This window comes from Rhinoraja longicauda, chromosome 11 (genome assembly GCF_053455715.1).
Source record: "Rhinoraja longicauda isolate Sanriku21f chromosome 11, sRhiLon1.1, whole genome shotgun sequence".
In the NCBI taxonomy this organism is placed as follows: domain Eukaryota; kingdom Metazoa; phylum Chordata; class Chondrichthyes; order Rajiformes; family Arhynchobatidae; genus Rhinoraja; species Rhinoraja longicauda.
In genome coordinates this window covers 51,281,735-51,299,094 of record NC_135963.1, presented here as the reverse complement: position 1 = coordinate 51,299,094, position 17,360 = coordinate 51,281,735, and the positions used below count along the sequence as shown (strand labels likewise).

The 17,360-nt window shown below is 43.0% G+C and overlaps 1 protein-coding gene across 3 annotated transcripts in view; it reads left to right on the top strand.

Moving 5' to 3' along the window:
• The window catches only part of cdc14ab (cell division cycle 14Ab), an 83,243-nt gene that overhangs the window by 36,004 nt on the left and 29,879 nt on the right, over nucleotides 1-17,360 (top strand). For all 3 annotated transcript variants that reach the window (XM_078407700.1, XM_078407701.1, XM_078407699.1), the window contains exons 10-11: nucleotides 240-378; nucleotides 12,203-12,362. In XM_078407700.1, coding sequence (XP_078263826.1) covers nucleotides 240-378; nucleotides 12,203-12,362 — 299 coding nt within the window. The remainder of the gene's footprint in view (nucleotides 1-239; nucleotides 379-12,202; nucleotides 12,363-17,360) is intronic.

Sequence of the window (17,360 nt, the reverse complement as noted above, 5' to 3'; positions counted from 1 at the left end):
AAGAAATGTTGCCAAAATTGATCATATCAATCATAAATAGGCACTGCCATAGTTGTCGATGTGTTATGTGGCCATTCGTGTTAATTCATAAGATAAATATTCCATAGAAAGGCAAAATGTAATTCATCAATTTTAGCAAAAACTGGTCAAAATTGAACATTTGTTTTTGTAATTGATTTGTATGAAATGAAAAGCTGATGTAATTAAGTACACATGTAACAAATGTTACTTTATTTCAGCTGGTTTAGGAAGAACAGGCACATTAATAGCCTGTTACATAATGAAACACTACAGATTCACTGCAGCAGAAGCCATAGGATGGATTAGAATATGTCGACCAGGTTCCATAATTGGTCCACAGCAGCACTTCTTGGAGGAGTAAGTGACAAGTTTATCTTGTAATATAAAATATTTTACATAGCACAGGAGAAAGCATTGTTGTACATATTGAGAGAGCAAATAGTCTTGTACCTTGTGGTGCCAAAGAAAAGTGTTGAAATTTGCTATGTCTGCTAAGAATTTGATCTATTTTCAACAGTTATTTAGATTTTTAGAAATACAGATTTAGAAATACAGCGTGGGAACAGGCCCTTCGGCCCACCAAGTGTGCGCCGCCCAGCGATCCCCGCACACTAGCACTATCCTACACACACTAGGGACAATTTTTACATTTACCCAGTCAATTAACCTACATACCTGTACGTCTTTGGAGTGTGGGAGGAAACCGAAGATCTCGGAGAAAACCCACGCAGGTCACAGGGAGAACGTACAAACTCCTTACAGTGCAGCACCCGTAGTCAGGATCGAACCTGAGTCTCCGGCGCTGCATTCGCTGTAAGGCAGCAACTCTACCGCTGCGCCACCGTGCCGCCCTCAATTATTATTGCAATGTAAGATATAAATATAATTACTGCCTTTATGCTGAATCATTTAATGTTTTTTTAAAAATTCACATGGTTTATTTGGAGTTTGTCATTCTTGTGCAGATAAGTACTAACTTTTAAAACCTGCTTTGTCTGATATTGAAATTGGTGATTTCAAAGCAGGAATGTTTTGATTCATTCTGTGCAATCATTACAGTAATTCAAGATTGCTAATTAACAGCTTCAGATTTTGATGCACCTGGCTATAGATTTTTCTCTTTAAATGTTCAGGAATTAAAATTTGGTGCCACCCAAGTGCAAACAAATGAATGCATCAGATACATTTTGAATTGGGAAAGTGAATCCTAATTATTATGTACTAACTTTGGATAGGTAGGAACTGATTGGGGTTAGTCAGCATGGCTTTGTGCAAGGGAAACTTCGAAATCTGTTTTTTTTAAAAAGAGATTACCAAGAGGATTGCGGGCAGTACAGTAGACATTGCCTATATGGAGTTTGGCAAGGCCTGTGACATGTGGAGGGACAAACTGCAGATGCTGGAATCTTGAGCAAAACACACAAAGTTATGGAGGAACCACAGGTCATGCAATATCTGTTGAAAGAGTGTGTAGGTGATGAAAGTCTGTAGGGTTTGCTTGGCGGATCGGTGGAGTAAATGACAAAGGTTAGAGGTGAAAAGGAGACCAAAGGATGTCATAAAAAGGACAGGAGGCACAGTGGCGCAGTGGTAGAGCTGCTGCCTTACAGCGCCAGAGATCCTGACTATGGGTGCTGTCTGTATGGAGTTCGTACGTTCTCCTTGTGACCGCCTGGGTTTTCCCCCAGGTGCTCCGATTTCCTCACACACTCCAAAAAAAAACCCTTTGAAGCGGCTGTTGTTGTGGCTCATGTTGTAGCCCTTGGTCGGCCGCGCTTTCTTCAGGCCGCTGCCAACCGCAGGACACACTCAGTCACCATGGGGCTGCCTCTCATCTCACCAGCTGCCGTTTCTTCCTTTGCTTTGTTCGCTCCCAGCACCACGGCCATCTTTCCAAGGTGGGTATTTTGACGACTCCAAAGGAGGAGGGATGGCAGTGGAGAGGGAGAAGAGGCTGAGTGGACAGTGCGACAGAACAAGGAGATGGCGTCAGAAGCCAGCGCTGTAACTAGAGGGGAAGTGGTCCGAGCTAAGGGTGGCATTGGCAGGTCCGTCCTCTATAACCAATATCTGTTATGAAGGGGTCCGTTAAGATGAGGGTTTACTGTCCTTTGACTGCCTTCCTCAAAGTCTGTGACCCCAGCAATCTTGGTGTCATCTGCAAAAAGTAGTTGTAGAGGGTTATTTTTCAGATTGGAGGCCTGTGACTAATGGATTGCTGCAGGGGTTGGTACGAGGTCCACTGTTGTTTGTTATCTGTATTAATGATTTGGATAGCAAAGTAGTTAACATTATAAGTAAATCTGCAGATGACACCAAAATTGGTGGTATGGTGGGCAGTCAGGAAGACTATCCTTCAATAGGATCTAGATCAATTGGGACAGTGGGCCAAGGAATGACAAACGGAATTTATCTCTGACAAGTGTGACGTGTGAAACCCGGTCAGGACTTGCACAGTAAATCGCAGAGCCATCACACTCTTGGCAATGGGCAGTCTGGAGGAGTGTGACGTTTCTGGCAGTCATAGTAATTGTTTTAATGGAGTTGCTTACCTGCAATTCTGGAAGACTTTGTGCTGCTATGGTTAATCAGATTGGAGTGTCTTTATGGAAAGTACTTGAGCCAGGGGACTGAGGGCATGCTACTGAGAAGATTTGGGCAGGAATAATATGTAACTATTTTATTTAAATCTCTGATTCAGTCCCCTTCCCAGGTTTGGTATCAATTGTAAATCCTAACACAGTCCCTTGAACATCATAGTTATAAATTTATACAGCAGGGAAATGGGCTCTTTGGTCCAACTTGTCCATGCCGACTAGCATGTCTAACCCCACCTGCCCACATTTGGTCCATTTCCCTCCAAATCCTTCCTATCAATATACTTGTGCAAACTTCTTTAAAATTTGTTATAGTACCTGCCTCAGCTACTTTAAGCTCAATCCTTATACCCACCACCTTGCTTCTCACTCCCTGCCTCGTTCCCCCCTTCTCCCTGCCTCATTATCCCCCCCTTCTCCCTGTTGCCTCTTCACCCCCCCCCCCCCACCCACCTCCTCCCCCCCCTCTCCCTGCCTTCTTTCCCCCCTTCTCCCTGCCTCTCCCCCCCACCCCCCCCCACTGCCTCTTTGGCCTCCTTGTGAAAGTGGGAAAACATAGAACTAGTATGAATGGGAGATTGATAGTTGGCGTGGTCCTGGTGGGCCAAAGGGACTGTGTCCGTGCTGTATCGCTAAACCACTTGTGTTGCCATTTTCAGGGAGTTATGGAATTTGAATCCAAGATCCCTTTGTACATCAATGCTTTTAAAGGTCTGACCATTAATTGTATATTTTCCCCATTGCATTCAACCTCCCAAAGTGCAAAGCTTAACACTTTATCTGCAATTTCTCTGTCCATTTCTGTAGCTGATCTGTATCCTGCTGTATACTTGCAGCATACTTTCACAGCCTTCCTCGCAGTCTGCGACTGCAGTAATCTTGGTGTCATCTCCAAATTTACTATGTTTGAGTCCCGTCATTTATTTATATTTATTTATATATATATATATATCACAAACAAAAGAGGTGCCAGCACAGATCTCTACCAAACTCCACTGGTTGCAGATTTCCAGCCTCAATGTCATTCTTCCACCACTGCTCTCTGCTGTTCATCAGTAAGACAGTTATGAATCCATTTGTGAAAAATTACTGTTAATCCCATGCATTTTAATCTACTTGATCTACTACCATGGGGAACTTCAAGAAAGGATCATTTTTGAAATGGATATTTAATAATATTAAATGTTACCAATCTGACTGAAGTCACGCACAATGCAGTAGTTCCCATGTTCCATGCAGTGCCACAAAAATCTGGAGATTGTTGATATTGGTGGAATTTCTTCCCACCTTACTCCCAAAAATTGATCACCTATGCCTTTTTAAGATTTAGTACCTGACTTCTTGTGCTCTGTATTTTCTACTTTTTAAGACCGTGACAGGTGCATGTACATTTAGCTTTTGTGAAGCATTTCCTTTGTCAACGTTCCCATCTCTTAACTCTGTCTTTAAGCTTCACATTTAGCTACTGCAAATTAAGTTGTACATTAAGGAACTGCACCCATATATTTAAAACTTAAACCATCCAATCAATTGCAAAATTAACTATCTTAATTGCTCATTGGAGCTGAATTGATGCTCTCTCTAACTTTGCCTTTTTGTTTACAGCTACAGTTTTGCAAGGAATTTTTTGAGTGAGAATTGCAGACAACAGGCTGCATTTTGTTGTGCATTCCATATTCTGATTTTCACATCTGTAAGATTGGAAACCAGATCAGTCGTAGTACAGGGGAAACTTTGATCTGCCATTTTTTTTCATACTTTTGACAGTGGCTGACAGTAAATTTGATTGGAAAGGACTTGGAAATAGTTTACCATAGGGCATTGTTTTGATACAATTTGTTGGTGTGGCTTTAGGGAAAATGTTGAACACCTTCAAATGTTGCAAGTGCTCTCTGCAAGATTCATTATTTTTACATGTCTCTGCTGTTAACGTCAATGTTCATCCTGAGTTCTTGTATTTTGAAAGACAAATACAATATCTCACTTAAATATTACAAACAAGTATTTTTTGACGCTTTGTTTAGGGCTTTTTTTAAAAACAATTTATGTATCACTTGTTTCTGAAGTGAAGTATTCAAGTTGGAGTTGAATTTTATTTTGTTGGTGGTGATGACTTTGTTTTGTGTGGGCATTTATGTTCAACTAGACCAAGTGGACCCATTGGGCCCAAACCTCTCCTGCATTGGTGCAGCTCCTCCCCCCATCTCCTCCCCCCCATCTCCTCCCCCATCTCCTCCCCCATCTCCTCCCCCATCTCCTCCCCCCAATCTCCTCCCCCCATCTCCTCCCCCCATCTCCTCCCCCCATCTCCTCCCCCCATCTCCTCCCCCCATCTCCTCCCCCCATCTCCTCCCCCCATCGCCTCCCCCCATCTCCTCCCCCCATCTCCTCCCCCCATCTCCTCCCCCCATCTCCTCCCCCCATCTCCTCCCCCCATCTCCTCCCCCCATCTCCTCCCCCCATCTCCTCCCCCCATCTCCTCCCCCCATCTCCTCCCCCATCTCCTCCCCCCATCTCCTCCCCCCATCTCCTCCCCCCATCTCCTCCCCCCATCTCCTCCCCCCATCTCCTCCCCCCATCTCCTCCCCCCATCTCCTCCCCCCATCTCCTCCCCCCATCTCCTCCCCCCCATCTCCTCCCCCCCATCTCCTCCCCCCCATCTCCTCCCCCCATCTCCTCCCCCCCTCTCCTTCCCCCCTCCCCTCCCATCCCACCCCCTGCCTCTCCCCTCCCACCTCCCTCCCCCCCTCCCCAACCCCCTCCTCCCCTCTCCCCCTCTCCTTCCCCCTCCCCTCCCACCCCATCCCCTGCCTCTCCCCTCCCACCTCCCTCCCCCAACCCCCCTCCTCCCCTCTCCCCCCCACTCCATCCCCCTCAACCCCCCTTATCCTCCCTCGCTCCTCCCTCCCATGGAGATAGATTTGAACTTTAAAATGTGAATAGCTTTAAAAATATAACACCTTCAATGAAACTTCTTCCATTAGCACCAAAGGGACGACGGTGAGTAAGGTGGGCCTAAAATTGTCGCGCTATCGTGTACCATTTTGGCTGTAGTTCAGGAACAAACAAACAAAAGTTTTAGTATATAGATGACAGATTGAATTGAGTCATGTTGAATTGAGAGTTGCACGCATTCTGATAATTTTTGCTGCAGTTGTTCAAGAAAAATCTGAATGATGCATGATCATTTGAATTGCAGATAGCTTGCCTAAAATTTTACAGTTCATTTTCTTCGTGATCTGTATACATATTACTTTTCCGTAGTTAAACATTAAAGAAAGAATGGTAGAGGTATTCTCACCAACTAGTAAATTGGCAAACATTAGTCCTTTTCTGCATCAATCAATGACGTCTTTTCTTGGGATATAATCTATAGCCGTCATGGTAGAGAAACATAGAAAATAGGTGCAGGAGTAGGCCATTCGGCCCTTCGAGCCTGCACCACCGTTCAATATGATCATGGCTGATCATCCAGCTCAGTAACCTGTACCTGCCTTCTCTCCATACCCCCTGATCCCTTTAGCCACAAGGGCCACATCTAACTCCCTCTTAAATATAGCCAATGAACTGGCCTCAACTACCTTCTGTGGCAGAGAATTCCACAGACTCACCACTCTCTGTGTGAAGAAATGTTTTCTCATCTCGAGAATACAGTCTTGAAAGGATTCACTCCACTGTAAATTGACTGCAGTTTTCACCTTTAGCCTGTTCCGTTGTCTACCAATGGCCACAACACGCAAGGTACACGAGAACTTGAAATTAAAAGTGAAAAGAAAAAGACAAGCGACTGTTGGCTGGCTGCCATGTGCACAGTGCCTTCACTGGAACAAACACAGATTTATCCCCTGGGCAGAGGATTCTAAACGAGAGTGCCTCCCCCCCCCCCTCCCCACCACGTCCCCATTGTTCTCCCACAATGCCTCACGGCGGTCCCGCCATGCCGGGTTCCCATTGTTCTTCACTGTTGTCCCCCCACGCCAGGTCCCGTTTGTTCCTAATGGCAGTCCCCCCATGCCGGGTCCCCATTGTCTTACCCTCCCCCCTCACCCTCATCGACCGCGAGGCCCCACCGCCACCGAGGCTCCCGTTGTCACCGGGGCACCCGCTGCCGTCGCCGAGTCTCCTGCTGCCGCCGCTGAGGCTCCTTCGGCTCAGACAGGCCTCGCCGCCCAGCATCTCTGCAGTCCCCTGGAAGGCCTGTGGGACGAGTCGGGCCTAACGAGGCTCATTCCAGTCTTCGGTCGTCGTTCTGGTCGTCGGTGCCGCGGTTGTTCGGCGGGTTGATCGGGCCCGTGCGACTCCCCAGGAGCTGAAGGTTGATGAATCCCCCACAAAGTGTTTCCTCATTTTACAGTAATAATGTGCCTCATCCTTCACAGATGCTATTAGCATCATGCTAAAGGTGCGCGGATTTTGAAACCTGTCCAACATCCTTGTATGCAACCCTATCTTTTTGCCTTCACTCCTGGTTATTTAACTCTTGGATTTCAGGTATTATTCTGTTAAATCAGTTCTGAATTTCACATAGTATCCAGAACAACATGCAGCTGTCTCAAATGTGGTCTTAACTAGAGCTTTGTGTAAGATTGATGTGACATCTATCTGCTCTTACTCCAGTTCTATGAAGGTGCTGTTCCGTTGGTCTCCGATTATTTTCGGTATTCATGACATGTCAACATCTTTATATTTGCAACCAAATCCAAGAGATTGAGTCTCCATTGCTAGTAGCTATCATAATTCACAAGCCAAAGATTTAAAAAAGCACCGTGGCAATATCAATAGGCAATTAATACATGCCAATATTTCCAAATTAGCAGAACATTGCAGGATCATCTTATTGGAAAGATCGTCGATTGCTTCCAAGCTCTGAAAATGAGCTATTCCTGACGTAGGACTCCGAGAGTACCATATAAAATGAAACGAGAAAATGTTGTAAATGCTAAGCAGAATCAGGCTGCACCCTTGGAAACAGAAACAGAGTTAACGTTTCAGATTAAAGGCCCTTTGTCAAAACACCAATGAAGGGTCTTCGACATGAAATATTAACTCTGCTTCTCTTCCCAGAGATGTGGCTTGACCCGAGTCTGCAGAAGGGCTCCGATCCAAAATGTCATCTGACCATTACCTCCACAGATGCTGCCTGACTCAGTTATTCCAGTACTTTTGTTTTTTGCTTCTATCCTGCATTTCCTGTATTTGGGTTAGATTTCCAGCATGTGCAGGGTTTTTTTTGTGATTTTCACAAAGGTATCATCTGTTTGCGTAGTAGTTTAGTTTGGTTTTAGTTTAGAGATACAGCGCGGAAACAGGCCGAACAGCGATCGCCGCATACGAACACTATCTTAAAAACACTTGGGACATTTTACATTTATACCAAGCCAATTGGCCTACAAACCTGTGCGCCTTTGGAGTGTGGGGAGAAACCTGAGCTTCCTGGGAAAAAACCCATGCAGGTCACGGGGAGAATGTACAGATAGCACCCCCTAGTCAGGGTCGAACCAGGGTCTCTTATGCTGTAAGGCAGCATCTCTACTGCTGTGCCTCCATGCCGCCCACAGTAGTAATTATATTGCCGCCCAGAGTAATTATATTTCTCGTATGATATAAACTATTGGTTATTGGGTACCTTGCCAATTTTTCCCCTAGGACTGAAAATGTATCTATTGGTGAGGAAACTGAATTGTTTCCAGAAAAAAAGCTAATTGATCCTCCTAACCTGAGGGGATTCATGGTGGTAGAATGGAAGTAAAATAGCCACGTAAAACTTTGCCCTTTTAGTCTTTGACAAGGAATTCAGAAAATTCTAGATAGTGTAACTAAGTGGTTTTAAGAGTTAACCTACCACTAAGTGGTTTTAAGAGTTAACCTAGAAACTGTTTTACATATAAAACATTGTGATGGATTATGAAGTGTTCTATGTGGATGCAATAAAAGAGTAAGATTGAAACATAATGTTATCCTGTCTATTAAAGACTTGCTAATTTCCCATCTTTTGGGATGCTGAGTTGCACAAAATTTGCAGTTAAATGCAAAATCAACATCTTATGAGCAAACTATTTTCTCCTAATTAAAGCAGGAATTAGAAGCAAAAAAAGTATATTCATACAGATTAAACTTATCCATTGGAGAATCAGACGTTAGAGCAGAGAATTAAACAGAAAAAGCCTCAAATTACTCGACTAGACCAGGGGCCTCCAAACTTTTCAGCATGAGGGCCACATTATATATTTGGCACATTTTAGCAGGCCGTAGGAAAAAATAATGAAATGTGAGTTTTATAAAATTCATGAACTCAAAAAAAGTTTAGACTAGGTTACGTTAAATTAGATTAGGAAAGGTTAAACTAGGTTAGGTTAGATTAGGTTAGTTTACATTAGGTTTATATGGCAACAAATGGGGGGAGAGAGTCAGGGTAGAGGGAGCGGCGGGTGAGAGCAGGAGCGCTGGGAGGGGGAGGGTGTCAGAGGGTCTGATGAAGGAGCCCCGCCACTTGCGGGGGCTGCTCTCTCGCTCTCTCTCTCTCTCTCTCTCCCAGAGCCAACGAGATCTGCGCTGCTGCTCCACTCTCTTCCCTGGCCCCGTCTCCCTCTAACGCAGCAAAATAAGAACAAACACAAATGCAGTTGTTCAGAAGCCTTGCATCGCCAGGGTGAGCGGCGGAACGAGGAGGGAAGTTTAACTTGTGTTTTTTTTTTCTTATTTCGCTGTTTTAGAGGGAGACGGGGACGGGGAAAAGAGTGGAGGAGCGGCGCAGATCTCGCTGGCTCTGGGAGAGAGGGAGACGGGAGGGTGAGAGAGGGGGAGGGAGCAGCCCCCGCAAGTGGCGGCGCTCCTTCATCGGACCCTCTGACACCCTCCCCACGCTCCCGCTCTCACCCGCTGCTCCTTCTACCCCGACTCTCTCCCCCCCCCTCTCTCCCCGGGGTGAGTGGTGACGGCGGCACTTGGGTTTGTTGTTTGTGAGGGGGCGCTGTGATCTCTCGCCTTGTCCCGGCTCTGGGTCAGTGGCGATCCGCTCTCTGGTGAACCTTCGCCGGCAGCTTCTGCCCCCAGTCCCCACCGCCTAAGAGCTTGCTGCAGGCTGGATAAAATCTCGTGGCGGACCGGATGTGGCCCTCGGGTCATAGTTTGGAGATCCTTGAACTAGACCATTTAAAAAGAGCAATATCACAAAGGTTAACTGTTGAACATCCGTTCAACACATATAAAAGGTCTTAAAGGTAACTTATTTCCAAGTTCTCTTCCAACAGAGTCTACCAGTTTGACAAATTATCACCATTATGGAAGAATGGTCCAGGGATCTGAGAAATGCCAGTTCCAGATTATGAAGAGCACAGCTTTATGAAGCTTGAGGCTTGCTGCGAGCCTGCTGACTGCAGTTTCTACGGGCAAATGATGTAATAATCCAAGTTACCTAAATTCTGCAAAGAATTTAATGAAAGCATTAAAAATAAAGATTGCATAGTAAATCATGTTTAAAATCTTAATTGTGCTGTAAGGCTGTGGATGTCCTGAATCTGTCTGTGCTAAAATGGCATATGAAGGTCCATTTCATATTTTATGTGTTAGTTGGTCTTGCACATCATTTACAAAAGATGATGGTAGTACTGGAAGGGTGCCAGACTGCGTTCACATTGCACGTTTCAGTTAGCAGAGTCTGTTCTATCCAGCTTCTCCTCTTGCATAAACATATGGAATGTGGGTATTCCTTTTTAAATTTCCGTGTTAATCTTTATTATTTTGACTGAAATAATCCTAGCATAAAAGACGTTAAAAGCTGTGGAAACAAACATGATGCTGCTTGCAGTTGCATTAATTGTATTTCAATCTTCAATTTCTTATTCTGAAGAACCTCCAATGTTGTCTTGGCCAATGTTATTCTCGTTATTGATGTATCAGATTCTCATTACTGATGTGTTGCAACCTTTATTTCCTAGCTCTCAAGCATTATTGGTCATTACACCACAGGAGTATTTACAAGCCCATGCCAGTTACAAGTATTTCAACCTTTCTTTTGTAGCCCTGCACAATAACTTCGTTAATAATCAATGTGCCACAACATAAATAATTCACCATGATAAATAATTTGATTGCAGGCTATGGTTTTTAAGGATTGCAATTGAAAGAAAAATATTTGTGAAAAGGTTTGTGTTCACTGTGAAGTTTGGTAACTACCCTGTTTAAAGTCATTTTTGGCGTATCATGTACTCTCTTCCCAAGGGAGCTAAAGAAGAGTTGGATTTTTTCATGGGATTTTACTTTTTTCGGGAATTTGTGATGCCAGTTCCATGTACTTCACTAAATTTTTGCTGTTCGGTCTTTTGCTAATTCAAAAGAAGTATACATTTTCTGTAGTGTTGTCTATGGTCATTTTTCATTTCCAGAACGCTGATTATGTTCCTGCTTGTCATACTAAAGCTAGTGGAATGAGGTATATAGGAATCATATTGAACATGTAGGATTTTTGGACAATATGGCTGCACTTAATTTATACTGAAACTTTGAACGACTAATTATCACCTTTCCCCAATGCATGCATACACCTCTCCTATGTTTTATCCCATGTTCCACCATGAAAACTATAATTTTAAAATTATTTGGAACATGTATTTAGAAAAATTGATTAATCCCAGTTTGAATTCCACCCCAATTCTTCTATTCAATGTACAAGCAAGTTGTAAAAATCTGGAAGAGTTACCTTTGGCAATGCCTAATTTTACTGGGAATTACCGTTAACACAAAGTACTATACTGTAGACCATTGAATGGCATTGCCATTGAAACACTATTTTTCAAAGGTTGACTACTGATCCATTGAAAAGAACTAAATGAAAACTCTTCAGGATATATCAAATCATTCAAATAGACTAAATTTAGAGCTGAGCTCAAACTCTCAATATTAATTTCACTGCCTGCTACTGATAATCCCGAAAGATGCGTTCACAAATTTATACCAATTTTTTATATTCTTGATTTTCATTTATCTCATTGCATATGTTTTATTTTTATATTTCTGAACCTATTTCACTTGTGAATGGAGCCCACAATGTAGTTGAACCAAGTTGCCATTTTAACTTCTAGCAACAGTAAATAACTTTATCTTTGGGCCTTGTTTCTAAAGATGCAGCTCAACAGCAACGTGCATGTGATTCAGGCAGCTACAACTGTTAGTCAAGTTTATTAAAAGTCTTCTAACATTATTCTGCTTGTACAAAAAGGAAGGTACATTTCAAAAATATTATACTTTTTGCAAGGTGAATTTCAAAATATTGTAGGGATTAATTTTAAATATATTAGGAATAATGTGACGGTCAGGAGAAAACAAAACAAGGTAAAACTCCCATCAGTGGTGGGTATGTATCTCGTAAGTACTAAACTTTTTAGCTTCTGATCTGCTGAATGACAAAATCGACAGGGAATCATTTCAAGAATGTGAGAACTTGGGTGCTGGTTTGTGCCATTTCAGTTCACCACTAACATTCATTCTGCAACACTTGTATCATGATGTTTTCCTTCATGTTTATTCGAGTGTAATGGTTTGAAAAGCATTGAGAAACAATTTAGACCCCTATGATTTGTCTGCAGGAAACAAGGTCACATGTGGCTTGAAGGTGATATTTACAGGTCTCTGAAACAACGACGTGCTATGGATAGAGAGTGCACTGGGTTATCACGGATCATCTCTGGCATTGATAGTCTCTCTCTTGGGAATATGAAGGTGCACTGCATGGACCAGCCTGTAGAGGTAAGGATATTCAGATTATAACCACAGCTGTGATAATTTCTACAGTCTGCATTTTCATCAGCACGTAGGTGGGGACCCTTTGGCTTGGAATGCTCCTTAGAAATAAAGATGTATCATTCTTATGTAAACAGGGTGCAAATCAAATGCAACATCCCATTTTGATACTGTTAGATGTGGTAATATCCTCTATCGCTGGTGACTGATAATGGGGAAGCCATTTAAAACTGAGGTGAGAAGAAACTTTTTCACACAGAGAATTGAGAATTTTGTGGAATTCTCTGCCACAGAAGGCAGTGTAGGCCAATTCACTGGATGAATTTAAAAGAGAGTTAGATAGAGCTCTAGGGGCTAGTAGAATCGAGGGCTATGGGGAGAAGGCAGCAACAAGTTACTGATTGTGGATGATCTGTCATGATTGGAATGAATGGCGGTGCTGGCTCGAAGGGCCAAATGGCTTCCTCCTGCACCTATTTTCTATGTTTCAATGCCATTGGTTAGATTGTAGTAACAACACCATTTTTTAAAAGTAACTGGTTGACCAAGTGTTTTCAAGTTAGATTTTTTTTGTTAGTATTTGCTATAATTCAGATGGTAGCACTTATGTCTAAGTTTCATTCTTAAAGCACACTTCAATAAATTAGCACAAAAATGTAAGTCTACACTTAAATTTGATTGTTCTAAGGATTGTGGATTTTTGGGACTAGTACTTTGGTTATTAATGATTTTCTTTATCATACTTGTGTACATTGCATTTACAGAACTGATGATGGTGCAAGTAAGAATTTCATTGTTCCGTTGTCAGCACATAGGACTCCCCCCCCCCCCCCCCCCCGTTCAATTTGCATGAAAAATAACTTGTTCAGAGAAAATGTGGCAGGTTTCAAGATAGTCATACAGCAGGGAAACAGGCCCCAGGCCCAACACGTCCATGCTGACAAGATGTTCCATCTAAGTTAGTCCCATTTGGCCGGTAACCCTCTCAACCTTTTCTATCTATTGTCTGTATCTTTTAAAGGCTGTTATAGTACTCAGCTACATCCGACAGCAGCTTTTTCTGTTTACCCACGATCCCCTGAGTGAAAAGTTACTCCTTGGTTTCCTATTAAATGTTTCCCCTCTCACCTTAAATGTATGTCCTCTTAAGCTGAGGGGGGAGATTTATTAGGAATCTGAGGGGTTAATATTTTCACATAAAGGGTGGTGGGTGTTTGGAACGAGTGCCGTAGGAGGTAGTTGAAGTAGGTGGTATTGCAACGTTAAGAAATATTAGGACAGGTACATGGATAGGGCACGTTTAGAGAGATATGGACCAAATATAGGTAGGTATTTATTCACAAAATGCTGGAGTAACTCAGCAGGTCAGGCAGCATCTCAGGAGAGAAGGAATGGGTGATGTTTTGGGTCGAGACCCTTCTTCAGACTGATGTCAGGGGGTCGGGACAAAGGAAGGATATAGGTGGAGACAGGAAGATAGAGGGAGATCTAGGAAGGAGGAGCGGAAGAGAGGGACAGAGGAACTATCTAAAGTTGGAGAAGTCGATGTTCATACCACTGGGCTGCAAGCTGCCCAGGTGAAATATGAGGTGCTGTTCCTCCAATTTCCGGTGGGCCTCACTATGGCACTGGAGGAGGCCCATGACAGAAAGGTCAGAATGGGAATGGGAGGGGGAGTTGAAGTGAAATATAGTTGATATATTTGAAATATAGTTTGAAATATATTTGAAATATAGTTGAGTTGAAATATAGGTAGGTGGGTAGTGTAGATTCGACATTTTGGTCAGTGTGGGCAAGTTGGAGCGAAGGGCATGTTTCCACACTGTATGACTCTGATTCTTATTTCCCCTAGCCAGGATAAAAGACTGCATTCATCATATCAATTTTTCTGGTGATTGTATACACAAGATCACACCACAGCCTCCTACGTTCCAAGGAATAAAATCCCATCTTGCCCAACCTCTTCCTATAGTTCAGACCCACAAGTCCTGGCAACACCCTCATAAATATTCTCTCCCCTCTTTCCAGCTTAATGACATCTTTCGTATAGCAGGGGGACCAAGCCGGAGCACAATACCCCAAATATGTCCTCATCAACATCTCGCACACCTGCAACATAACATCCCTACTTCTATACTCTACCCGAAGGTAAAGTATAGGTTGCTAAGGTGGCAACTATACTGCTGCGCTATTGTGCTGCCCAAAGCTTCTTAGTCATTTAACCAGTTTCACAGTTCACCATATTATATCCCTCTTGAGATCACATCGTACATGTCAGCAAATGGCTTACTAGGGCACTACCCTGCCTGAGGTCATTTGTTGCCGGCCCTGATTTGTCCTAATATTGCCTCCAGTCCCTCTTTCAGTCTGAAGAAGGGTCCCCACTCGAAACATCACCTATCCTTTCCCCCCCAGAGATGCTGCCTGACCCGCTGAGTTACTGTAACACTATGTCTATCTTTACTAGAATAATGCCTAGTTTAGGGGGGTCATAGCTATAAGGGTGAGATTAGACAGACTTGAATTGTTTTTCCTAGATTGCCGGAGGTTATGGGAAGATCTGATGGAAGTATATAAAATTATGAGAGGCGTTGATAGGGTAGACAGTCGGAACATTTTCACCAGAATGAAGATATCAAATACTAGAGCCCTTGGCCTTAAGGTGAAAGGGGCAAGGTTTAAAGAAGATGTATGGATCGTTTTTTACACAGAGGGTGGTGAATGCCTAGAACGCGCTGCTGGTGGGGGTAGATACAATAGTGGCATTTAAGAGACTTATAGATAGGCACATAGATATGCAGTGATGTGGATTATTTGCAGGCACGTAAGAGTTAATCGTGCCCTCATGTTTGGCACAAGCATTGTGGGCCGAAGGGCCTTTTCCTGTGCTGTGCTGTGCTGTTCAATGTTCTATAATCAAAGAAACTAGCTTGCCTGTCTTTTGAAAACTAACCCCTCATCTCCTGTAACATGAAGAGAAATTTTCTGGGACAGACTGACAAATAGCTGGTATTTATTCTGCATCAAATATATTTATGTACCGTTACTCGCAACCTTTAAATCCAATCAAGTCCTTCTTGTTCCCCGTTATCTCTGCTTTTGTACCCTTTGTTTCAGTTAGAAAACTGGGGATTCACAGTCCTTTTCATGGTCTTGATAACTTGCACTGAAACCTTTTTGTATTCAACTGTGCTGCTTTTATTCCATTGATATGATATTTCAGTTGTGATTGCAGGCAAAAATTATTAATGCGGCCTTGCTGCCATTTTTTACATTGCTTTTATATTGCCAAATTTGATGACAACATAAAGTTTTCTTCTGCTCTAGTCCAGATAGCATCAAAGAAGATTGGTAGAATGTAACACATGGACTTTCATGAATGGGGCTTCGGCTTTGCACCATCAATGGGTTGACTTGAATAAAGAGGCAGGGAAGTGTACTCAGATAAATCTGATCAGGCCCTGGAGATTTGTCTACCTTCATGCATGTTAGGACCTTCAACACCTCCTCGACTGTAATACCGACTGCCCTCAAGACACTTCCATTGACTGCCCCAAGTTCCTCGATGCTCATACCTTTCCCCATGGTAAAGACAAAGGAAAAATACACATTAACTCGGTGGATCCACACAGATTTGATTTGATTCCTGAGGGTCCCATTCTCTACCGTTTTTCCCTTAATGTCCTATAAAATATCCAGGGATTCTCCTTAATATAACCTGCCAGAGCAATCTCCTGTCCCCATTTTGCCCTCCTGATTTCTTTTTTTATCGTGCTCCTCAGTTCCTTAAACTCCTCTAGGGATATTCTTGATTCCAGCTACAGTGCCCTCCATAATGTTTGGGACAAAGACCCATCATTTATTTATTTGCCTCCACAATTTGAGATTTGTAATAGAAAAAATCACATGTGGTTAAAGTGTACATTGTCAGATTTTAATGAAGGCCATTTTTATACATTTTGGTTTCACCATGTAGAAATTACAGCAGTGTTTATACATAGTTCCCCCATTTCAGGGCACCATAATGTTTGGGACACAGCAATGTCTTGTAAATAAATGTAGTCATGTTAAGTATTTTGTTGCATATCCTTTGCATGCAATGACTACTTGAAGTCTGAGATTCATGGACATCACCAATTGCTGGGTGTCTTCTCTGGTGATGCTCTGCCAAGCCTGTATTGCAGCCATCTTTAACTTATGCTTGTTTTGGGGGCTGGTACCCTTCAGTTTTCTCTTCAGCATATAAAAGGCATGCTCAATTGGGTTCAGATCGGGTGATTGACCTGGCCACTCAAGAATTGACCATTTTTTAGCTTTGAAAAACTCCTTTGTTGCTTTAGCAGTATGTTTGAGATCATTGTCTTGTAGTAGAATTAACTGCCTGCCAATGAGTTTTGAGGCATTTGTTTGAACTTGAACAGATAGGATGAGTCTATACACTTCAGAATTCATTATGCTACTACCATCAGCAGTTGTATCAGCAGTGAAGATAAGTGAGCCAGTACCTTCATCAGCCATACATGCCCAAGTCATAACACCCCCACCACTGTGTTTCACAGATGAGGTGGTATGCTTTGGATCTTGGGCAGTTCCTTCTCTCCTCCATACTTTGCTCTTGCCATCACTCTGATATAAGTTAATCTTTGTCTCATCTGTCCACAAGACCTTTTTCCAGAACTGTGGTTGCTCTTTTAAGTACTTCTTGGCAAATGTAACTGGGCCATTCTATTTTTGCAGCTAGCCAATGGTTTCCATCTTGCAGTGTAGCCTTTGTATTTCTGTTCGTGAAGTCTTCTGCGGACAGTAATCAATGACAAATCCACACCTGACTCCTGAAGAATGTTTCTGATCTGTCGGACAGGTGTTTGGGGATTTTTCTTTATTATAGAGAGAATTCTTCTGTCATCAGCTGTGGAGGTCTTCCTTGGCCTGCCAGTCCCTTTACTTTTAGTAAGCTCACAAATGCTCTCTTTCTTCTTAATTATGTTCCAACCAGTTGATTTT